The 25,605-nt window shown below is 36.9% G+C and overlaps 1 protein-coding gene across 26 annotated transcripts in view; it reads left to right on the forward strand.

The window, feature by feature from the left end:
* LOC101897730 (GATA zinc finger domain-containing protein 10) overlaps window positions 1-25,605 on the forward strand; it is a 57,691-nt gene that overhangs the window by 11,739 nt on the left and 20,347 nt on the right. For all 26 annotated transcript variants that reach the window (XM_059119614.1, XM_020034611.2, XM_020034614.2 and 23 more), the window contains exons 3-4: window positions 2,874-2,939; window positions 24,954-25,127. In XM_059119614.1, coding sequence (XP_058975597.1) covers window positions 2,874-2,939; window positions 24,954-25,127 — 240 coding nt within the window. The remainder of the gene's footprint in view (window positions 1-2,873; window positions 2,940-24,953; window positions 25,128-25,605) is intronic.

A 25,605-nucleotide genomic window follows, 5' to 3' on the forward strand; every position in this document is an offset into this window, starting at 1 on the left:
CTATCGTTAGAGCACTCCAGCATTTAAATGTGAATAAATCTTTTGTGTCTCGTAGCATCGCTCGTTACCGATTACGTGATACTGGTAGCGTAGCCCGATGTCAAGGAAGTGGACAGAAGAAAACAGCAACATCAGCAGAAATGGTTTGAAAATTACAGAAGAAACTTGATCGAAACCCGCGTCGAAGTGGCCGAAAAATGGCTCGTGAGCTGAACATATCGCAATATTCCATTCGGCAAGTATGGAAAAATGAGCTCGGGTAAAGCCATTGAAATTCCAAAAAGTGCAGGAACTTACACCGCAACAGAAAGAAAATAGACTCAAAAGAGCTAAAAAGTTGCTTCGCTTGGCCGAAAGTGGTAAACTGCCGAATTTGGGTTTCTCCGTCTGCGATGAGAAAACATTCGTTGTCCAGCAGTTTGGAAACAAACAAAATGATCGGGTTTCTACATGCCAAAGAGGTCAGCTGAAAATGTGCACCTTCGGTTGGCCACCAGAACTCAAACGCCGGTGCCGGCCATGGTGATGGTGTGGGCCGCCATAACAGCCGATGGTCGCTCTGCGCTCCTATTAATCGACCGTGACATCAGAGTAAATAACGAATATTATCGCCAAAATATTCTGGAGGAAGTATTAAAGCCTTGGGCACGCAAACATTTTGACCGCAGACCTTAGACCTCAATTCCAACAGGACTCAGCACCATCGCACTCAGCACGCAGCACCTAAGAATGGTTACAGAATGAAGTTCCTCGCTTCATTTTCAGCGCACAATGGCCTCCAAAATCTCCGGATACCAATCCGTTGGACTATTATGTCTGTAGTATTTTGGAAAGCAAGGTTGGCACTAAATAATGCCAAAGTGTCGATCAACTCAAGCAAGCGCTTCGCCGGGAATAGGCCAAAATACCGCAGAGCAACATTCGGGCAGCGTGTGACGTTTTCATTGGCCGTTTGAAGGCCATAATTCGTGCCAAAGGTGACCAATTCGAATAAATCTAAACTTATTCTAAAATTTGATGCTATTTCCGACATTTTTTTGCTTTCATTCAATAAAATTTAAAAAAAATATATAAAAATGATGGCGTTTGACTTTGTTGCACTTATCTCACCCTGTATATGGGAGCTATATCCAAATTTAAGCCGATCTTGACAAAATTTGAAACACTTATTTCTGAGCTGTATCTATATATCAGTGCATATTCCGCATGTGAGGGACTTGGAACACAAAAATTGGGTGAAATATATATATGGGAGCTGTAGCTATATCTGAACCGATTTTCAGAAAATTTGATGTACTTGCTTCTAGACTGAATTCGGTCGGATGTGCTTAAATTCAGGTCATTTGGACTGATATAGGCCATTTAGTGTACAATAAACCCGAAATCGGTTGAAGATATATATGGGTGACGTATCTAAATTTGAATCGATTCTCACCAATTTCAAAGGAGTTCATTCCGAAGCCAAACAGATATTGTTTGGAAAATTTCATCTCAGTCGGATAATAAATGCTACCTACATTCTGTTCAAAAAAAAAAAAAAAAAAACAGTAAAGAAAGTCCTATAGTCGGGCGGAACGGACTTTATGATACCCTACACCACTTTGCTAATTTAGTAGAGCTCCACATAACAATTAAAAGTTTTTATGGGAGAATTCAATCATGTATCTTTTAAATTCGGACTTTTGCCCATTTGGTGGGAGCTATAGCTATATCTGAACCGATCTTCACCAAATTTGGCATACTAGCTTCTAGACTCAATTCGGTCGCATGTGCCAAATTTCATTTGAGCAAAAATTTGACGTTTGGTGTACAATAAAAGGTAAATCGGACGAAGTTATATATGGAAGCTATATCCAAATCTGAAACGATCTCGATAAAATTTAGCAAAGGTATTTCTGAGCTGCATTTGATATATTTTCCCAAATATTGTTGTTACAGAGTGGATATTACGGCTGCGGAGGAAAAAAATAAAAAATCGGATGTGACAATATATATGGGAGCTATAGCTATATCTAAACCGATTTCGATCAAATTTGGCATACTTATTTTCAGGCCTAATTTGGTTGTATGTGCAAAATTTCATACTATTCGGGCTGATATTACACGTTTGGTGCACAATACAAAGCAAATCGGACGAAGATATATATGGGAGCTATATCTAAATTTTGACCGATTATCTCCAATTTCATTGGGGTTCGTCCTTAGGCCAAAAAAATGTTGTTTGAAAATTTCATCTCAATCGGATAATAAATGCGACCTGCATTTTTTCACAAGAATACATGGACAGATGGACGGACCGACGGACGAACTGACATGCATAAATCGACTCAGAAAGTGATTCTACGAAGATTCCACATTCAGGTCATGTGGACTGATATTGGCCATTTGGTAAACAATTAACTCGAAATCGGTTCAAGATATATATGGGAGCTGTATCTAAATTTGAAGCGATTTTCACCTATTTCAATGGGGTTCGTCCTTGGGCCACACAAATATTTTTTTGGAAAATTCCATCTCAATCGGATAATAAATGCGACCTGCATTTTGTTCACAAATATACATGGACAGGCGGACGGATAGACGGACTGACAGGCATAAATCGACTCAGAAAGTCATTCTATAAAGATTCTCAAAAGTAACTATGGGTCTATCTCGCTTCCTTTTCCATGTTATAAGCAAATCCACAAAGACGTAATACCCTTATGACTATGTGGTGTAGGGTATAAAAATCTACGTACATACATCTATATTGTATACAGATGTCTGTAATATATATGTATGTTTGTTTGTCTCCATTTTAAATTAATTTTAATTATTACGAGATTCAAATATTCATTTTTTTGTTTTTGTTTTTCTACTATTTTTCTTTCCAGGGGAAGTGATCTCAGTGATGTATCCATAATAAAACGTATGCGTGGTGTTGAAGTGTTGGCGTTAAGGTAAGTCATGTTTGTTTTTGTGTTTGTTGTTGTTTACATATCTACTTATATATCTACTTATAAATTGTCTGTGATTATTATGGCGACTGATTTTTTTCTAATGTCATCGAGCAGTTGTTTCATGAAATGTGGAATTTCATATTTAGCTTTTGGGGGGGGGGGGGGGGGGGGGGGTAGTGTGGGCGTAGAAGTAATAACAATTCTCAGGACCATATATGGGGCCATTAAAACGTCGTTGCGTTTTTTTATGGCTGGTTTGGAAAACTGGTATTGAGATGCATGAAAAAAATATTCTCAATGCTGGGCATGATTTAGACTTAACATCTATTTCAAAAAATTTTGAAATTCTCAATTTTTATACCCTACACCATAGTATGGAGGAGGGTATATTAAGTTTGTCATTCCGTTTGTAACACCTCGAAATATACATTTTAGACCACACACAGTGTATATATATTCTTGATCAGCATAAAATTATATGTCGATTTAGCAATGTCCGTCCGTCCGTCCGTTCGTCCGTCTGTGGAAATCACTCTAGCTTCCGAACGAAATGCAGTAAGTTGATAAAAATTTACTCAAATGTGTATTATGTCTGCAGGACTTTTGGTATTGAAAATGGGTCATGTGGGTCCACGTCTTCGTATAGCCACCATATGGCGGTACCTCCCGATATTCGATTTTCTTATTATTTTAGCGACATTTTTCAACGGAATTGTTTCAAATTTGGTATTTGAAGTTCGCAATTAATACCTTAGCCTAAGACAGAAAATTGTCTGTTTAGATCCACGTATTCGTATAGCCCCCATATAACGGTATCCTCCGATATTCGGTATTTCGATGATTTTAACGACATTATTTACCGGAATTGTTTGAAAAAATGGGTCATGTATAGCCCCCATATAACGGTACCCCCCGATATTGGGTATTTTGATGAATTTTGCGACATTATTTACCGGAATTATTTCAAATTTGGTATGTGAAGTTCATAATTGATACTACAGCCTAAGACAGAAAATTGTCTGTGCAGGTCCACGTCTTCGTATAGCCCCCATATAACGGTACCTCCCGATATTCGGTATTTTGATGATTTTAGCGACATTATTTACCGGAATTGTTTCAAATCTGGTGTTTGAAGTTCGTAATAGACACTACAGTATAAGACAAAAAATGGGTCATGTAGGTCTACGCCTGTATAGCCCCCATATAACGGTACCTCCCGATATTCGATATTTTGATTATTTTAGCGACAATTTTCAACGGAATTGTTCCACATCTGGTATGTGAAGTTCGTAATAGATACTACAGCCAAAGACAGAAAATTGTTTGTTTAGGTCAACGTCTTCGTATAGCCCCCATATAACGTTACCTCCCTTTTTTCGGTATTTTGATGATTTTAGCGACATTATTTACCGGAATTGTTTCAAATTTGGTATTTGAAGTTCGTAATAGATACTACAGCCTAAGACAAAAAATGGGTCATGTAGATTCACGTCTTCGTATAGCCACCATATAAGGGTACCTCCCGATATTCGGTATTTTGGTGATTTTTGCGACATTATTTACTGGAATTGTTTCATATTTGGTATGTGAAGTTCGTAATAGATACTACAATATAAGACAAAAAATGGGTCATGTAGGTCCACGTCTTTGTATAGCCCCCTATATAACGGTACCTCCCGATATGCGGTTTTTTTTAGGTACTTTGATGATTTTTGCGACATTATTTACCGGAATTGTTTCAAATTTGGTATTTGAAGTTCGTAATGGATACTACAGCCCATGACAGAAAATTGTCTGTGCAGGTCCACGTTTTATAACCCCCATGGTACCTCCCTATATTCGGTATTTTGATGATTTTAGCGACATTATTTACCGCAATTGTTTCAAATTTGGTATGTGAAGTTCATAATTGATACTACAGCCTAAGACAGAAAATTGTCTGTTTGGGTCCACGTATTCGTATAGCCCCCATATAACAGTACCCTCCGATATTCGGTATTTTGATAATTTTAGAGACATTATTTACCGGAATTGTTTCAAAATTGGTATTTGAAGTTCGTAATAGATACTACAGCCTATGACAGAAAATTGTCTGTTTAGGTCTACGCCTTCGTATAGCCCCCATACAACGGTACCTCCCGATATTCGGTATTTTGATGATTTTTGCGACATTATTTAGTGGAACTATTTCGAATTTGGTATTTGAAGTTCGTAATGAATACTGCAGCCTAAGAGAAAAAATTGTCTGTGCAGGTCCACGTCTTTGTATAGCCCCCATATAACAGTACCTCCCGGTATTGGGTATTTTGATGATTTTAGCGACATTATTTACCGGAATTGTTTCAAATTTGGTATTTGAAGTTCGTAATGAATACTACAGCCTATGACAGAAAATTGTCTGTTTAGGTCCACGTCTTCGCACAGACCCCATATAACGGTACCTCCCGATATGCGGTATTTTTATGATTTTAGAGACATTATTTACCGGAACTATTTCAAATTTGGTATTTGAAGTTCGTAATGGATACTACAGCCTAAGACAGAAAATTGTCTGTGCAGGTCCACGTTTTATAACCCCCATGGTACCTCCCTATATGCGGTATTTTGATGATTTTTGCGACATTATTTACCGGAATTGTTTCAAAATTGGTATTTGAATTTCGTAATGGATACTACAGCCTAAGACAGAAAATTGTCTGTTTAGGTCCACGTATTCGTATAGCCCCCATATACCGGTATCCTCCGATATTCGGTATTTTGATGATTTTAGCGACATTATTTACCGGAATTGTTTCAAATTTGGTATTTAAAGTTCGTAATGGATGCTACAGCCTATGGCAGAAAATTGTCTGTTTAGGTCCACATCTTTGTATTGCCCCCCATATAACGGTACCTCCCGATATTGGGTATTTTGATGATTTTTGCGACAATTTTCACCGGAATTGTTTCAAATTTGGTATGTGAAATTCGTAATGAATGCTGCAGCCTAGGACAGAAAATTGTCTGTGCAGGTCTACGTCTTCATATAGCCCCCATATAAGGGTACCTCCCGATATTCGGTATTTTGATGATTTTAGCGACATTATTTACCGGAATTGTTTCAAAATTGGTATTTAAAGTTCGTAATAGATACTAGATCCTAAGACAGAAAATTGTCTGTTTAGGAACACGTCTTCGTATAGCCCCCATATAACGGTTCCTTCCGATATTCGGTATTTTGATGATTTTAGACAGATTTGATTTTAAACAGATTTTTTTTCAAGTTTCGCAGTTTCTAATAGCTTATGACAAAAGTTGCCTATGCAGGTCCATGTCGTCGTATGGACCCTAATATATGGCTACATTCGGTATTTTTTGGATTTTAACAGAATTTTTAACGGATTCTATTTTTATTTTTGAAAATTGCCAAATTTGTACCAAATGGTGGAGGATATTCAAAGTTCGGCCTAGTCGAACTTACAGCTTTTTTTACTTAAAATCAATGTTGAAAAATTTAATTAATTTTTTTTCGGTTTTACTCTACAATTCTGTTGACCCTATTACCTGGCTTTGTTGTTTTTTGCTTCCCCCTGCCATTAATCACTTACCTTGAGAAGGTCAACAACGCCTCTATGTTTTTATTTTTTGCCTATTTTAGGTTAACGGCTTTGAGCAAATATCCGCTATCATGCCAGTATTTATTTGAAACTTGTTGGGATTCAGTTTGAATATTTTCACAGAAATAGAGGCCATGTCTTTTCCAACTTGGCTGAGATAAAAAAGTGGCAACTAGCAACAGGTTAGCGGATTAGTTGTATTCATCTGCGTTGCTCTTTCAATTCATTGAATTATAAAGAGGCTATAAATGGAAATAAGATACAAATTAAACAAAAGGCCGGCAGGGGTGAAAAGGGGAAGTGGAAGAGGACGGAGGAGAGGTGGCCACCTTATCGTTAATAAAAATAAATAAATAAAAACGTACAAATGCGACACCGTTTAGTTTATGGCTCAAAGGCAGGCGTATTTAAATGGCGTTTATTGTCGATGAGTGTGTGTATGTCTTTGTCTCTATTTTTTTTTTTTCATAAATTAATCTCATTTGAAATAAAAGATTATGAATGGGAAGCTATATATGACTGGGTGCGAGAAAAAATAGAGATGTATGAGACACTTATTCCAGTGATGTCATCTATCTCTCGGCTGTTTCTGCTGCTGCCACTTTGTTGACAGCTTTGTTGAGAGCTGCTGAGAATGCCAAGTAAACAAACGCAGCAGTCATGTGCTCTGTAGTTTTTTTTTTGTGTTCTGCTGGATTTATAGCCCTACTAACACACAGACTCGGCACTAAGGCACATAACGTTTTTGTAGTAAAGTGGGAAAGCAGAGACAAGATTTCCTCATACGATATCCAGAGACAAGACGCCTCCAGGAAAAGAAAAAAAAATAATGAAACTTGGTGATGAGAAATAAAGCTGGAGGCTTTTTCATCCTCTTCCCATCTGGAAATGATCTGATTTAAATATTCTAGTTTTTATACCCTCCACCATACTATGGAGGGTATATTAACTTTGTCATTCCGTTTGTAGCTCCTCGAAATACTCATGTCAGACCCAATAAAGTATATATATTCTTGATTAGCGTAAAATTCGAACTCGATTTAGCGATGTCCGTCTGTCTGTCTGTGTGTCTGTCTGCCCCCATATAACGATATTCGGTATTTTGACGATTTCAGCGACATTATTCACCGGAATTGTTTCAAATTTGGTATTTGAAGTTCGTAATGGATACTACAGCCTAAGATAGAAAATTGTCTGTGCAGGTCCACGTCTTCGTATAGCCCCCATAAAACGGTACCTCCCGATATTCGGTATTTGGATGATTTCAGCGGCATTATTCAATGGAATTGTTTCAAATTTGTTATTTGAAGTTCGTAATGGATACTACAGCCTATGCCAGAAAATTGTCTATGCAGATCCAGGTCTTCGTATAGGCCCCATATATTTTCGGTTTTTTGATGATTTCAGCGACATTATTCACAAGAATTGTTTCAAATTTGCCATTTGAAGTTCGCAATGAATACTACAGCCTAAGACAGAAAATTGTTTGTTTAGGTCCTCGTATTCGTTTAGCCCCCAAAAAACGGTACCTCCTGATATTCGGTATTTTGATGATTTTAGCGACTATTTTCACCGGAATTGTTTCAAATTTGGTATTTGAAGTTCGAAATGGATACTACAGCCTAGGGCAGAAAATTGTCTGTTTTGGTACACGTCTTCGTATAGCCCCCATATAACAGTACCTCCCTATATTCGGTAATTTGATAATTTTAGTAGCATTATTTACCGGAATTGTTTCGAATTACGTATTTAGAGTTCGTAATGAATACTACAGCCTAAGACAAAAATTGTCTGTGCAGATCCTGGTCTTCGTATGGGCCCTAATAACGGTACCTCCCAACATTCGGTATTTTGATGATTTTAGCGGCATTATTCACCGAAATCGTTTCAAATTTGGTATATGAAGTTCGAAATGGATACCACAGCCTATGACAAAAAATTGTCTATGGAGGACCAGGTTCGTATAGGCCCCATATATCAGTAATTCCTTATATTCGGTATTTTGACGATTTTAGGTACAATACTCGCCGAAATTGTTTGAGATGTTGTATTTGAAGTTCGTAATGGAAGCTACAGTCTGTGACAGGAAATTGTCTATGCACGTCCAGGTCTTCGTATAGCTCCGATGTAACAGTACCTCCCTATATACAGTTTATTGCTGATTTTAGCTACATAATTCACTGTTTATTTCAAGTTTCGAATATGAATATGGCAATGGATTATGACAATCAATGCCTATGTATGTCCACGTCGTATAAACCCCAATATAAGGGCTACATTCGGTATTTCTAAAATTTTATCAGAACTATTAACGGATTTTTTTTTTTTTTGAAAATTTCCAAATTTGTTCCAAATGGTGGAGGGTATTCAAAGTTCGGCCCGGTCGATCTAACTGTTTTTTAACTTATTATACCCTACACCAAGTAGTGGTAAGGATATTATGTCTTTGTCAATTTGTCTGTGGAGAAGGTAGCGAGATAGACCCATAGTTACTTTTGAGGGTCTTCATAAAATAACTTTCTGAGTCGATTTATGCATGTCAGTCCGTTCGTCCGCCGGTCTGTCCATGTATTTTTTGTGAACAAAATGCAGGTTGCATTTATTATCCGATTGAGATGAAATTTTCCAAACAATATTTGTTTGGCCCAAAGATGAACCCTTTTGAAATTGGTGAGAATCGCTTCAAATTTAGATATGGCTCTCATATACACCTTCAACCGATTTCGTTTCGATTGTGCACCAAATGGCCAATATCAGTCCAAATGATCTGAATTTAAGCACATCCAACCGAATTCAGTCTAGAAGCAAATACACCAAATTTGAAGAAAATCGGTTTAGATATAGCTATAGCTCTCATATGTATGTTTCATCCGACTTGGGAGTTTAAGTCCCTCACATGCGTAATATGCACTCCACAACAATGATCTTTGGTACCAGATATCAAATACAGCTCAGAAATAAGTTTCTAACATTTTGTCAAGATCGGTTCAGATTTGAATATAGCTCCCGTATATATCTTTATCCGATTTAAGGCTTATTGTGCACCAAATGGCTAATATCATCCCAAATGGACTGAATTTTATGAATTCACACTGAATTCATCCTAGAAACTAGTGTTTTAAATTTTGTGAACATCGGTTCAGATATAGCCACAGCTCCCATACACAGGGTGAGATAAAAAACTGCCACAAAGTCAAATGCCATAATTTTTACATTTTTCTTTAATTTTTGGAATGAAAGTAAAAAATGTAGGACATAGCATCAAATTTTAGAATAAGTTTAGATTTGTTCGAATTGGTTACTTTTGGCACGAATTATGGCCTTCAACGCCGTCACACGCTGTCCGAATGTTGCTCTGCTGTATTTTGGCCCATACCCGGCGAAATGCTTGCTTGAGGTGATCGACAATTTGGTATTTTTTAGTGCCAACCTTGCTTTCCAAAATACTCCAGACACAATAGTCCAACGGATTGGTATCCGGAGATTTTGGTGGCCATAGTGCGCTGGAAATGAAGCGAGGAACCTCATTTTGTAACCATTCTTGGGTGGCGCGTGCAGAGTGCGATGGTGCTGAGTCCTTTTGGTATGTCGAAGGTTTGCGGCCAAAATTTTTGCATGCCCAAGGCTTTAATACACCCTCCAGAATTTTTCGCAACAATATTCGGCATTTATTCTAATGCCACGGTCAATTAATACGAGCGGAGAGCGACCATCGGCTGTTATGGCGGCATACACCACCACCATGGCCGGCGTTTGAGTTCTGATGGCCAACCAAAGGTGTACATTTTCAGCTGACCTCTTTAGCAAGTAGAAGCCCGATCATTTTGTTTGTTTACAAACTGCTGGACAACGAATGTTTTCTCATCGGAGACGGAGAAAACCAAATTCGGCAGTTCACCGCTTTCGACCAAGCGAATCAACTCATTAGCTCTTTTGAGTCTATTTTCTTTCTGTTGCGGTGTAAGTTCTTGCAATTTTTGGAATTTCAATGGTTTTACCCCGAGCTCATTTTTCAATATTTGCCGAATGGAATATTGCGATATGTTCAGCTCACGGCCACTGCGGTGCGGGTTTCGATCAAGTCACTTCTTTACTTTTCGAACTATTTCTGCTGATGTTACTGTTTTCTTCCGTCCACTTCCTTGACGTGGGGCTATCAGTATCACGTTATCGGTAACGAGCGATGGTACGAGACACAAAAGATTTATTCACATTTAAATACCGATGCTGGAGTGCTCTAACGATAGCCACTTGTGGTTTTCCAGCCAAATATAAAGAAATCACACTATCACGCTTGAATTCCATCACGAATAACTTTTTTTCTGGAACATTCTCAGCAAAATGCTGTTGTACGCTTGTAAACAATATAATGAGCTGTCGCTGGAATAATTTTAACAGCTGTCGAACCAGTAGCTTAGAAATGACAGTAGTCTGAATTTGGTTGCCGTTTTTTAATTTCAACCTGTACAGCTATGTTATTTGGTACTAGAGGTACACAAGCCTCTGTCAAATTTGTTGAAAATGGATTCGAAGTTTGATATAGTACCCAAATTGTGACTACCCTAAAGTTATGATACGCATTCAAATAAGGTTCATAGTTGGTATGACCTACTTCATATAAATTCCCCGTATAGACTTTTTGTTACGGGAGCTCTACTAAATGCACATGGTTGTGTAGGGTATCATATAGTCATCCCCGCCCGACTTTTGGTCTTTCCTTACTGGTATGTGTTTCTGGTTCTTTTTTTTGAGAGGTATTACAAATGGATACCTTGGAAATTTTGAAGTCCCCCCCCCAACACATGTTTTATTAACTTGCCAATGGGATAATATCTTTTTTCGATTTTCGTGAAATTTCAAATATGAATGTAAGACAACCTCAACAAGTGTTGTTCACTGAATGGATATTCAACACATGTTTTTTGGTATTGCTGTTATTTTTGTTGTTGTTGCTGTTGTATTCCATTTCAAGGTGCTCCCATTTCCATTATTTTGTAACCGAGCAATTGATCTCAATACGAGGGAAGATAAATGTTTGAAGTGGTTACCGTTTGCTTGGGGGGCTTCTGTTGTTTTTTTGATTATACGTGTCGTGTATTCGGGTGTAACGATAAAATAATCAAAAGAAGTTAAAATGTATCTGTCGGTTTTGCCGACAGATGTCTACCCTCAGCCAATGTTCGATGATTTAAATATATTTTGACTTCTGTTATCATTATTCAAATTTTTGATCCTCTATGGAGTAGGTTCCGAAGGAATGGCCAAATATTTTCCATTTCGTATCGAACCTGAATAAATATGATATAAATATTGCGACGTGCCAGGTTTGGACTATATCGACTACTTCCTTTACTTTATATGAGTTATGAGATAATTTTAAGAAAATGTTAAAAGGGTGCGCGAGGTACCAGATATAGTCGACGGAAGTATTCAATTTTCATACTTCATCTAATACAGATAACAATATTAGTATGGGCAAAATTACAAGAAAACTTATATCTAATCTTATGCGGAATCATAATTTCCATATTCATCCCAGGCTTCTGGTTGAGAGATATATTTAGATATAGCAAGTTTTAAAGAATCACTGACTTGTTTCGCAAGTTATGACAGATAAAAGAATTGAAAATTGTTACCCTTTGTGGGAGAGGTGTCAGAAGGGGTTCGCAGATATATATAGCTGCTTCACATTAGATCTTATGTTAGCAAAAATGTTTGTATGTGTGAAATTAGAAGAGATTTGGATGCGTTTTTCGCTTTCTTTGAGCGTTTTGATTTTCATAATTTAAACCCTATGTGGGGGAGGTAACAGAAGACATGGCACAATCCTCTACCATCTTTATAACATATCTTGAGTTCATGGAAATATTGAGATATGCCAAGTCTGAATGGAATCGGATGTTAATTTCTCGTTTCATGGATATTCAAAATTTTGACCCTTTGTGGGGGAGGTGCCACAAGGAGTTGACCGATATATTCCATCTTCACAGCATATCTTGCGTTAGTAGAAATAATGGGATGTGTGAAATATGAAGAGATTGTATGATCGCATTAGTAGTTCGAAACTTTAACCCTTTGTGGGGGAGGTATCAGAAGGAATGGTCCGATCTCCTCCATCTTTATAACAGATCTTATGTTGATAGAAATATTGAGATGTGCCAGGTCTGAATGTAATCAGATGTTAATTTCTCGTTTTATGATATAAAGCATATTCAAAACTTTCAACCTTTGTGGGGGAGGTACTAGGAGGAGTGGACCGATATATCCCATCTTCGCAGCATAACTTGTGTTAGAAGAAATAATGGGACGTGTGAAACATGAAGAGACCTGGATGCTTATTTCGTTTTCTTTGAGCGTTTTGGTTATTCGAAACTTTGAACCTTTGCGGGGGAGGTACCAGAAGAAGTGGTCCGATCTCTACCATCTTTATAACAGATATTGTGTTGAGAGAAATATTGGGATTTGCCAAGTCTGAATGGAATCGAATGTTAATTTCGCATTTTATTATGTTCATGGATATTCAAAATTTTGAACCTTTGTGGGGGAGGTACCAGAAGGAGTGGACCGATATATCCCATTTTCACAGCATATCTTGTGTTAGTAGAAATAATGGGATGTGTGAAATATGAAGAGAACCGGATGCTTATTTCGCATTTTATAATCGTTTTGGTAGTTCGAAACTTTGACCCTTTGTGGGGTAGGTACCAAAAAGAATGGTCCGATTATACCATACCATATTTATAACAGGTCTTGTGCTGATGGAAATATTGAGATGTACCAAGTCTGATTAGAATCGGATGTCAATTTCGTGTTTTATGAGCTTCATGAATTTTCAAAATGTTGACCCTTTGCGTGGGAGGTACCAGAAGGGGTGGACCGGTATATTCCATTTTCACACCAGAGCTTGGGTTAACAAAAATATTGTGATGTGTGAAATACGAACGTGAACCGGATGTTTATTTATAGTCGGTTTGGTTATTCAAAACTTTGACCCTTTGTGGGGGAGGTACCAGAAGGATTGGTCCGATCTCTATCATATTTATAACAGAACTTGTGTTAATAGAAATATTGAGATGTGTCATGTCTGAATGGAGGAATTGGACCGATACATTCCATCTTCACAGCAGACTTTGTGTTAGAAGAAATAATTGGATGTTTGAAATGTGAAGAGAACCGTATGCTTATTTCGGATTTTATAATCGTTTTGATTATTCGAAACTTTGACCCTTTGTGGGAAAGGTACAAGAAGAAATGGTCCGATCTCTACAATCTTTATAAGAGATCTTGCGTTAGGAGAAATAATGGGATGTGTTAAATATGAAGAGAACCGGATGCTTATTTCGGATTTTATGATCCTTTTAGTTATTCAAAACTTTGAACCATTGTGGAGGTACCAAAATAAGTGGTCGGATCTCTACCATCTTTCTAATAGATCTTGAGTTAATGGAAAAATTGAGATGTGCCAAGTCTGAATGGAATCGGAATTTAATTTTGCGTTTTATGAGCTTCATGGATATTAAAAAATTTGACCCTTTGTGGGAGAGGCACAACAAGGAGTGAGCCGATATTTTCCATCTTCACAGCAGATCTTGTTTTGGTAGAATTAATGGGATGTGTGAAATTTGAAGAGAACCGGATGCTTATTACGGATTTAATAAACGTTTCGAGTTTTCGAAACTTTGACCCTTTGTGGGGTAGGTACCAGAAAGAATGGTCCGATTATACCATACCATATTTATAGAAGGTCTTGTGTTGCCAAAAATATTGGGATGTACCAGGTCTGAATGGAATCGTGAATACTCAAAATTTTGACTTTTTGTGGAGGAGGTACCAGAAGAAGTGGACCAATACATTCCATCCTAACACCAGAACTTGGGTAAATAAAAATGTTGGGATGTAATTTGAAGACAATCGGTTTATACATCACATATTATAAGATTTATAATTATTCAAAAATTTCGACCCTTTGTGGGATAGGTACTTGATGGAGTGGACCGATATTGTACATTTTCGCACCTGACCTACCACTGGTGCTAATATTAGAATTTACAAAGTTGGAGCAAAATCGGATTATCCTTTCTCTTCCTATGCAGTAAAATATATTTCGACCTTTTGTGGAGGAGTTACCAGAAGGAATGAACCGATATTGCCTAACTCCGAATTCGATCTAAATTTGATAATAATAATACGATGTACCAAGTTTGGACCAAATCGGATACTCCCTTCGAGAGTTATCGTGCGCATCAGCCATCCTGTCAGGCGGTCGGACATCGCTAAATAGACTCCAAATTCCTGAAACGGATTTTGTCTAAAGAGACCTAGGATCTAAAAACATTATTTCGATGAGGCATATTTTGGCCGTATCAAATGGTATATACCCTCCGTAGTCATATGGCATATGGATATAAAAAATAGGCAGTAATATTATGATTGAGAATATGGATCGATATAAACCCTCCCCGCAAAAGGTTTTTAATATGGGTCCATTATTAGGTATATTTTTCCTAAATTGCGATTACTCCTTGAGACCCTTGACTTGGACAAACCCACAATGTAATTTTGTCTTTAGAATATCTCACGGGTCTTTCTTCCATCTATAGAAGATCTCAAGTGTCTCCTATCTTGAAAGACCTTAAAAGTCTCCTATCTTAAAGTCTTTTAAGTAATACCTAAGTCGTAATACCTAAAGAAGACCTTAAGTTTCTTTTATGTATTGAATACCAAAAATACCCCTTCCCCCTTCCTCCCCTATCCATTTTCATTATTTCATTTGTGGTTTTCTTTGAAATCTCATAAATTATTAATAAACAATTGTCTGTGAGAAAAAAAAAAAAAACAACTCAAACCCATAATTTTCTACCACCTCCCTAATACCCAAACCTACATTACAATTGAATGTAGACGATATGGTGGTTTGATGTTTACATATGTACATACATATGTATGTGTGCTGGTGTATATTCAAGAGGTATATTTTTATGTACTGGAACTAAAGTGTTTTACAAAAATTTTTATGGTCAAGGTCGTGTTGTTACTTCTTTCTGTTCACATGGGCTTCTGCTGCTTCTTCGCCTTCTTGGGAAGCTAGTGTCTTCAGTTTTTGTCTTCCTCCATTAAAAATGTGTGGTATAGTATCTTCTCTCATTGCTGAGTGGAAGAACTCTTATTGAGTCTCCGAGTGGAATGCCATCACCGCATAGCTTCATAGAAACAATGTGCATCGCGCAACGATTGTTGAAACACGGAATATAAAACGTGAATGACATGATGATGGGCCAGGGTGATGGCATGGCGATGGCAGCATATCTCTAGCCAAAATCCGCTGCAATGGATGGCATATAATGAAGCGTGTTATTGAACTTTGATTATTTTTGGTTTTGTCTGTTTGAAAGGTAGATATTTTTAAACAGATTTGAGGCTATTCTGCCAGGGTTTTTAGATTGAAGGGAGGGAGTTGGAATTTATAAGAGGGGTGTTTGGGAGAAGAGTTTATTTGAAAAATAAACAAATGAAGCTACTAAATTGGATTCATTTAAATGTGTGCTAAAGGTCATTAACATCGATGGTGTTTCAATCCAACAAATATTTGGGAGCTGTATGGGAAGGTTAATCAACAAAAGGTAATGTGAAGAAAATAAATTCGTCTGAAAATAATGGGTTGTTCTCTAAAAAATTACAAAGTTAAAGAATTAATTCTCCTCATTACCAAGTAATGAGTATCGTTACGAAATCCATTATCTGGTAATAGGAATTTTTTGAAGGTGTAAATTTTAAACGATTAGAAGGTAATAAATTTCAATAAAATCTAAAATTGTGTAAAAATTTAGTGATTGGAAAAGAACATCATGGGCCAAGAAGTCCCTGAAAAGAACCCCACAAGTTTTGACCAGGAAGTTTAAAAAAATATTTTTTTCCCAGGAGGAGTTTTAAAATTTCTTGTAAAAAATTGAAATTTTTTATGTAGCCGGAGAAGTATTTCAAAAAATATTTTTTTAAAAATCTTTATTATTGAATGAGTATATTATTTGCAAACATTAAAAAATCGCTTTTTATACCCTCCACCATAGTATGAAAGGTATCCAATTTAGATTCCACAAAGTATATATATTCTGGATCAGCATAAAATTCTATGTCGATTTAGCGATGTTCCTCCGTCTGTCCATGTGTCCGTCTGTGGAAATCACTCTAACTTCCGAACGAAATGAAGTAGATTGATAACATTTTACTCAAATATATATTATGTCTGCAGGACCTTTTGTATTGTATGTAATGTGGCATATAGGTCCACGTTTTGGTATAGCCCCCATATAACGGTACCTTCCGATATTTTGTACTTTCTTGATTTTAGCGATATTATTCACCGAAATTGTTTCAAATTTGGTATTTGAAGTTCGTAATGGATACTACAGTCTATGACAGAAAATTGTCTGCCACTTCTTCCTATAGCCCCTATATAACGGTACCTCCCGATATTCGGTATTTTAATGATTTTGGGCTACATTATTCACCGATTTTTTTCAAGTTTCGCATTTGAATATTCTAATGGCTTATGACAAAAGTTACCCATGCAGATCCATGTCGTCGTATTGACCCTAATTTAACCGCTACATTCCGTATTTTTAAGATTTTAACAGAATTTTTAACGGATTTTATTGTTTTTGGGTATTGCCAAACGGATTTTATAGTTTTTGAGAATTGCCTAATTCGTTTCAAATGGTGGAGGGTATTCAAAGATCGACCCGGCCGAAGGTAATACATATCAAAAAAATCTAGAATTGTGTAAAAAGTCAGTAACGGGAAAAGAACATCATGGGCCAGGAAGTTCTAGAAAAGACCCCACAAGTTTAGGCCAGGAAGTTTTAAAAATACTCTTTTTTCCAGGAAGAAGTTGAAAACATTATCTGAAAAATCGAGATTTTATATGTGACCGGAAAAGTATTTTGAAAATATTTTTAAAAAATCGTTATTATTGAATGATTATTTTTTGCAAATATTTAAAAAAATTACATTTTTCCTGAAAAAAAATGATTTATAAATAATAAGATTTTTTCGAGCTTTAGGCCATTTTCGGATTTATTTTATTGATTACAATAATATGTTCCCAATATTTCGCAATTATCAAATTGCATCTTCAGGGGCAATCTATTTTAGAAAACATAATTATTAGTATCACAGCATTTTGTTATGGGCACAATTATTTTCCAAAAAAGAGATTTCTTACATTTACATAAAATTGTCAGATTTACTTAACAGCTAATGTAGTTTTTACTACCATTGTCTGGTGTTATTATTGCACTGATTATTTCTACGTATTGCACGATCTCTTCTTTGTCAAGTGTCGATAACAATAAGCTGCATTATCGGTGTCGCTTTTGTAATTGATCTTTTTGTTTGTTGGTATGTTATTTATATGCAGCATCTCCAATGTTAACCTTCTGTTGTAGTTGTTCTCCGCCTGTAATACTCGTATTTTGTCAAAGTTTGGTATGTGGTTGTTAAGTTTACAGTGTTCCGCAAGTGCTGTTAAATTATTATTATTATTATAATTAATTAACATTAAATTAAGGAGCCAAAACAATATTCAAAAAACAGCACTTGCGGAACACTGTAAACTTAACAACCACATACCAAACTTTGACAAAATACGAGTATTACAGGCGGAGAACAACTACAACAGAAGGTTAACATTGGAGATGCTGCATATAAATAACATACCAACAAACAAAAAGATCAATTACAAAAGCGACACCGATAATGCAGCTTATTGTTATCGACACTTGACAAAGAAGAGATCGTGCAATACGTAGAAATAATCAGTGCAATAATAACACCAGACAATGGTAGTAAAAACTACATTAGCTGTTAAGTAAATCTGACAATTTTATGTAAATGTAAGAAATCTCTTTTTTGGAAAATAATTGTGCCCATAACAAAATGCTGTGATACTAATAATTATGTTTTCTAAAATAGATTGCCCCTGAAGATGCAATTTGATAATTGCGAAATATTGGGAACATATTATTGTAATCAATAAAATAAATCCGAAAATGGCCTAAAGCTCGAAAAAATCTTATTATTTATAAATCAAATAAAAAGGCCGATAAACAACCATTTCTCAAGATAACTGAAAAAAAATGTTTAAGGCATTCGGTCAAAATTTAGCAGACATTTCCAAATTCCCGGAAATTGTTTCAAAGCAAATATTTTGATCAACAGGGTGAGATAAAAAAAAAGACTGCAACCAACTTCAGACTGCTGTCATTTCAAACCCACTCGTCCGACAGCTGTTAAAATTATTCCAGTGACAGCTTGTTATGTTTTTTACAAGCCTACAAAAGCATTTTGGTGAGAATTTTCCAGAAAAAAAGTTATTCGTGATGGAATTCGAGCGTGATAGTGTGATTTCTTTATATTTGGCTGGAAAACCACAATTGGCTATCGTTAGAGCAATCCAGCATTTAAATGTGCAAAAATCTTCTGTGTCTCGTACCATCGGTGGTTACCGATTACGTGATACTGGTAGCGTAGCCCCACGTCAAGGGAGTGAACGGAAGAAAACAGCAACATCAGCAGAAATGGTTCGAAAAGTAAAGAAGCGACTTGATCGAACACCACCCGCGTCGCAGTGACCGAAAAATGGCTCGTGAGCTGAACATCTCGCAATATTCCATTCGGCAGAGAGTCACTTGGCCGAAAGTGGTGAACTGCCGAATTTCCGTGGTGAACTGCCGATTTCCGATGAGAAAACATTTGTTGTTCAGCAGTTTGTAAACAAACAAAATGATTGTGTTTACTTGTCAAAGAGGTCAGCTGAAAATGTGCACCTTTGTTTGGCCACCAGAACTCAAGCGCCGGCCATGGTGATGGTGTGGGCCGCCATAACAGTCGATGGTCGGTCTCCGCTCGTATTAATCGACCGTGGCATCAAAATAAATGCCGAATATTATGGCGAAAATATTCTGGAGGGTGTATTAAAGCCTTGGGCAGGCAAACATTTTGGGCGCAGACCTTGGACCTTTCAACAGGACTCAGCACGCGCCACCCAAGAATGTTTACAAAATGAGGTTCCTCGCTTCATTTCCAGCCCACAATGGCCAACAAAATCTCCGGATACCAATCCGTTGGACTATTGTGTCTGGAATATTTTGGAAAGCAAGGTTAGCACTAAAAAATACCAAAGTGTCGCTCACCTCAAGCAAGCGCTTCGGCGGGAATCGCAGAGCAACATTCGGGCAGCGTGTGTCGATGTTCTTTCATATACTGTAGTACCTATTAGGAATTTCAAAATCATCAAAATGCCGAATATCGGGAGGTACCGATTTTCTGTCACAGCTGTACGAACAATCAAACGAAATTTGAAAAAATTCCGGTGAAAAACATCAAAATACAGAATATAGGGAGGTTCAGTTATATGGGGTCTATACATAAAGTGGACCTATATAGCCCATATTAAATACTAAAATCCTACATTCCAAACACACATTTGTGTAAAATTTTACCAACCTACTTCAATTCGTTCGGAAGCTAGGGTGATTTCCACTGACGGACGGACAGATAGACAGACGGACTGTCATCGTTAAATCGACATAGAATTTTATGCGGATCCAGAATATATTCTTTGTGGGGTTTAAAATGTATATTTCGAGGTGTTACAAACGGAATGACATACTATGGTGGAGGGTATAAAAAATATCATTCCAAATGGGTCCGGTTACCAAGGCATCCCCGCATACGTTGCTGTCTCTATAGATATAAGACTGAGGGCAAATAAACCATTTTCTTCAAAACGGATATCAAGCTCTTAGGTTGAAGGTATATCAATTTCTACCCTAAATCATACTGGTTAAGAAAAACCCTCTTTTTTGGTAACCCTACTTCTTTTCCTTGTCGCTTGACACAACACGATATTCAAAATCTATCTTTAAATTTGTAAACATAAAAAAATACAACAACGACAACATGACATCCCAATAAAAATGGGGAAGTAAACAAATGAGGAAACTCTTTAGAAACATTTTTGCCCGGAGCTGTTTGTTATTTAAAGAAATGAACAGCAGCAACAACAAATAACGACGTCCGAAAGAATGAAGAAGAAAGTGCAGCACCCAGCAGCAGATCTTAAATAGAAAATGTATTTCTTTTCACTTTTCTTTAATGACGTTGAACGAATTAAGCGGTTTTTTCGTTGTTTCATCCCAAGATCATTATGTTGGGCAGCAGAGCATACATAATACACCTTTAATGGACGGAGGGGATGAATGAAGACTATAACGAGATGGAAAGTTAGGTGAGCCGGTGAGACCTTCATGGACCATTGTTTTTTTTTATTTGTTATTAACTGAGAAAGTCGAAAGAAAAACACTAGACGAATTAGTTCAACTAATTATGATGATGATGACCATGCAGGGTGGAAGCTAAGGCAAATAAATAGTTCAAATAAAAAAAAAAGAAATACGAACTTGTAAACCCAGCTACATTGCATTCTCGTTGTTAAACTACTGAGTTAGAAAATACATGTCGGTTTGCCAATAGATTATTCCGTCATCCTATAAGTCATATCCGACCAGATGCATTGTTTTTTATTATTTACAAAAAAAGTGAATATTCTCCAAAAACCCAATATTTATTCCAGGATTTTCTTATAAACCTAGATTTAATGAAAAATTTACGAAGCTCTTAAAAAATGTTTTATAAAATCTCCGATTCTTGGTCAAAAAATTTTTTTTCAAAAATATTTTTTTTTGATATTTCCGCTTTTGCGGGAAGTAGCAGAGAACATGTTTTAAAAAATATAAGTTTTTTTACAAGAAATTTTATGCAAACATTCTTAAAAAGTCGACTTATGTAAATTGAAAGTACACCAATCTTGGTCCTGAAATCCAAACAAACAATGATGTCCTTCACCAAAATCCACAATTTTCGGCCAGGAAGTATATTTTTCAAAAATCTTAACACATAGCAAAAGTTAAATAAACATATTGCGATTCTCACAAGTTGGTGGATGGTTAGTAGGTTGATGAAATTTTACTCAAATGTGTATTATGTCTGCAGGACTTTTGGTATTGAAAATGGACCATGTAGGTCCACGTCGTCGTATAGCCCCCATATATATGATTTTAAAGACATTATTTACCGTAATTGTTTCAAATTTGGTATGTGAAGTTCGTAATGGATACTACATCCTAAGACAGAAAATGGGCCATGTAGGTCCACGTCTTCGTATAGCCCCCATATAACGGTACCCCCGATATTCGGTATTTTGATGATTTTAGCGACATTATTTACCGGAATTATTTCAAATTTGGCATTTGAAGTTCTTAATGAATACTACAGCCTATGACAGGAAATTGTCTGTGCAGGTCCACGTTTTATAACCCCCATGGTACCTCCCTATATTCGGTACTTTGATGATTTTAGCTACATTATAAACAAAGTTTTTTTCAAGTTTCGCATTTGAATATTGTAATAGCTTGTGACAAAAGCAAGCCTATGCAGGTCCACGACGTCGTATATATATAACGGCTACATTCGGTATTTTTAAGAATTTTTAACTGATTTTATTTTTTTGAAAATTTTTAAATTTGTACCAAATGGTGAGGGGGATTCAAAGTTCGGCCCGGCCGAACTTACAGCGTTTTTACTTGTTTTAAATTTTATTGAATGAAAGCAAAAATGTCGGAAAAAGCATCAAACTTGAGAATAAGTATAGCTTTGTTGGAATTGGTCACCTTTGGCACGAATTATTCATTATTCCTTCAAACAGCCAATGAAACCGTCACTCTCTGCCCGAATGTTGCTCTGCGGTATTTTGGCCCATTGCCGGTGAAGCGCTTGCTTGAGGTGATCGACACATTGGTATTTTCTAGTGCCAACTTTGCTTTCAAAAATACTCCAGACACAATAGTCCAACGGATTGGTATCCGGAGATTTTGGTGGTCATTGTGCGCTGGAAATGAAGCGAAAAACCTCATTTTGTAATCATTCTTGGGTGGCGCGTGCTGAGTGCGATGGTGCCGAGTCCTGTTGGAATGTCCAAGGTCTGCGGTCAAAATATTTGGTGTTGAAGGCTTCAATACACCCTCCAGAACATTTTTGCGATAATATTCGGCATTTATTCTGATGCCACGGTTGATTAATACGAGCGGAGAGCGACCATCGGCTGTCGTGACGGCCCACACCATCACCATGGCCGGCGCCGGCGCTTGAGTTCTGGTGGCCAACCGAAGGTGGACATTTTCAGCTGACTTTTATGGCAAGTAAACACGATCATTTTGTTTGTTTACAAACTACCGGACAACAAATGTTTTCTCATCGGAGAAGGAGAAACCCCAATTCGGCAGTTCACCACTTTCGGCCAAGCGAAGCAATTCTTTAGCTCATTTGAGTCTATTTTCTTTCTGTTGCGGTGTAAGTTCTTGAACTTTTAATATCCTCCACCATAGAATAGAGGGTATATTAGTTTGTCATTCCGTTTGTAATACCTCGAAGTACACATTTTAGACCCCACAAAGTATATATATTCTTGATCAGCATAAAATTCAATGTCGTTTTAGCAATGTGCGTCCGTCTCTCCGCCTGTGAAAATCTAGCTTTCGAACTAATTGAAGTAGATTGATAAAATTTTACTCAAACGTATGTTATGTCTGTAGGACTTTTGGTATTGAAAATGGGCCATGTAGCTACCTTCCGATGTTCGGTATTTTGATGATTTTTTACCGAATTTTTTAAGTTTGGCATTTGTAATGGGATGAGATAAATGTTACCTATGCAGGTCCACGTCGTCGTATAGACCCTAATATAACAGCTACAGGTGGTATTTTAAGGATTTTTTAACGGATTTTATTGTTTTTGAGAATTGCCAAATTCGTTCCAAATGGTGGAGGGTATTCAAAGTTCGGTCCGGCCGAACTTATAGCTTTTTTATCTATTGGAACTTTAATGGCTTTACCTCGCGCTCATTTTGGCCCATTCAATATTTGCCGAATGGAATATTGCGATATGTTCAGCTCACGCGCCATTTTTCGGCCACTGATCGAGTTTCGATCAAGTCGCTTCTTTACGCTTTTTCGAACCATTCTGGCTGATGTTGCTGTTTTCTTCCGTCCACTTCCTTGATGTCGGGCTACGCTACCAGAATCACGGTAACGAGCGGTGATACGAGACACAAAAGATTTATTCACATTTAAAAACTGGAGTGCTTTAACGATAGCCACTTGTGGGTTTCCAGCCAAATAAAAAGAAATCACAATATCACGCTTGAATTCCATCACGAATAAGTTTTTTCTGGAAAATTCTCACTAAAATGGTTTTGTAGGCTTGTAAACAATAGAATTAGCTGTCACTGGAATAATTTTAACAGCTGTCGGACAAGTGGCTTAGAAATGACAGCAGTCTGAAGTTGGTTGCAGTTTTTTCATTACACCCCGCATACCCTCTCTAGCCATATAGCTGAGGGTTTAACTCTCTCAAACTCCCTGATGATGACTATCAAAGATAGTCGAAATATCGGAAAAATAAATTGAAATATAAAAAATTAAATTCGTCTGTTTCTTTTTTAAATTCTGACATCAAGCCAAATGAAAAACCAGAAGAAATTACATTGTTCTAAGGTCAACAATTTCGCAAATGTCATTTGACACGAAACTTTCGACGAAACTTGTAATAGTGAACTTGTCTAGCCTTGCGTGACACAAACAAAATATTTATAAAGGCTAAGCTTACAAATGTTTTTCTATGAAATTGCGGGTCATGATCTCCATGAATGAAAAGATAATCATTTTCATTAGAGAATTTGTCGCATATTTTCAATGCAAAAGACAGACGGCGTATTCACACGAACTTCGTTCGAGACATGGTTGGATGGAGCGATTGTCGTTATGAAGATTTATATGTTTTCCGACAATGTGTTTTTCCTCTCCAGTTATTTGTTGTTATTGTTGTTGCAGATCAGATAAACAATGACGGCGGCGATCATATCATAAGTTTAAAATCATTTGAGTTTTCTTTCTTAGAGCGACAAAGCAACAGATTGTTGACCCCAATTTGAATGGCAGACAGATAGGCGGGAGGAGGGACGGGTGGGGAGCAGGAAAATTAATGTGAAGAAATAAACTAGCCAGACCGCGGGCTCAGTCGAGCAGTTCCATTCACTTGTCTGGCTGGCTGGCTGACTGGCTTTGTTTGATTGTCTGTCTGCCAGCCTGCCTGGGTATGGCTTCATTTACTTTTCCTTTGTTCGGCTTGATTGGAATTTATATATTTGTAGATATATATTTAAGTTTTTCTTTATTTATTTTCCCACCATTCTTGTTTTGATTGCAACAACAACAATTAATTGAGTAATTCTTTGTTTCACACTTACCATTTATTTTTTTATTTATACTTACCTCTCTCACTCTTTACTCTTTTTCTCTTCCAGTGTCAACAAAATCAGCACCCTACAGCCATTCGAAGACTGCCTGAAACTACAGGAATTATATTTACGAAAAAATTGCATTCAGGACATAAATGAAATTGCCTATCTGCAAAATCTACCAAATCTCAAGTATCTGTGGCTGGAGGAGAATCCGTGCTGTGAGCGAGTTGGACCTGCGTAAGTATTGCCCATGTTTCATTATGAGTTTGAATTTGTGCGAGGGGTACTTAAAGGGAACGAAAAGTGGTCTTAAAGGGTACGTAAAGTATTAAATGGTACACAATTCGACAACAGTGTTAATGAGCGATCAGTGAGAGGTAGGACTTTGAAATTTTCTTGAGTATGGAGGGTTAAGATGCATCGGAATTTTTGGGAATTCAAGTATAAAATGTAGGAGAGGTACTAAAAGACAAAATATTGTTACGAAGCGTTCGAAAAGAGCTAGAATTTTAAATTTTTCGTTAAGGTACATGTGGAGATATGTCGCAATTTTTGAGATACGGGAGACTCGTATTTTGGGTATGAAAAATGGTATAAGGCACCAAATGGTTAGTGAGCGATCCGTTAAAGTTTGTACAATGAAATGCTGTATAGGGCTAACCTTTGGTTTAAAAATTTAAGATATTGTGGAATTTTCGATACTCCCATATACAGG

The sequence above is a fragment of the Musca domestica genome, unplaced genomic scaffold, assembly GCF_030504385.1.
Source record: "Musca domestica strain aabys unplaced genomic scaffold, Musca_domestica.polishedcontigs.V.1.1 15, whole genome shotgun sequence".
Classification (NCBI taxonomy): Eukaryota; Metazoa; Arthropoda; class Insecta; order Diptera; family Muscidae; genus Musca; species Musca domestica.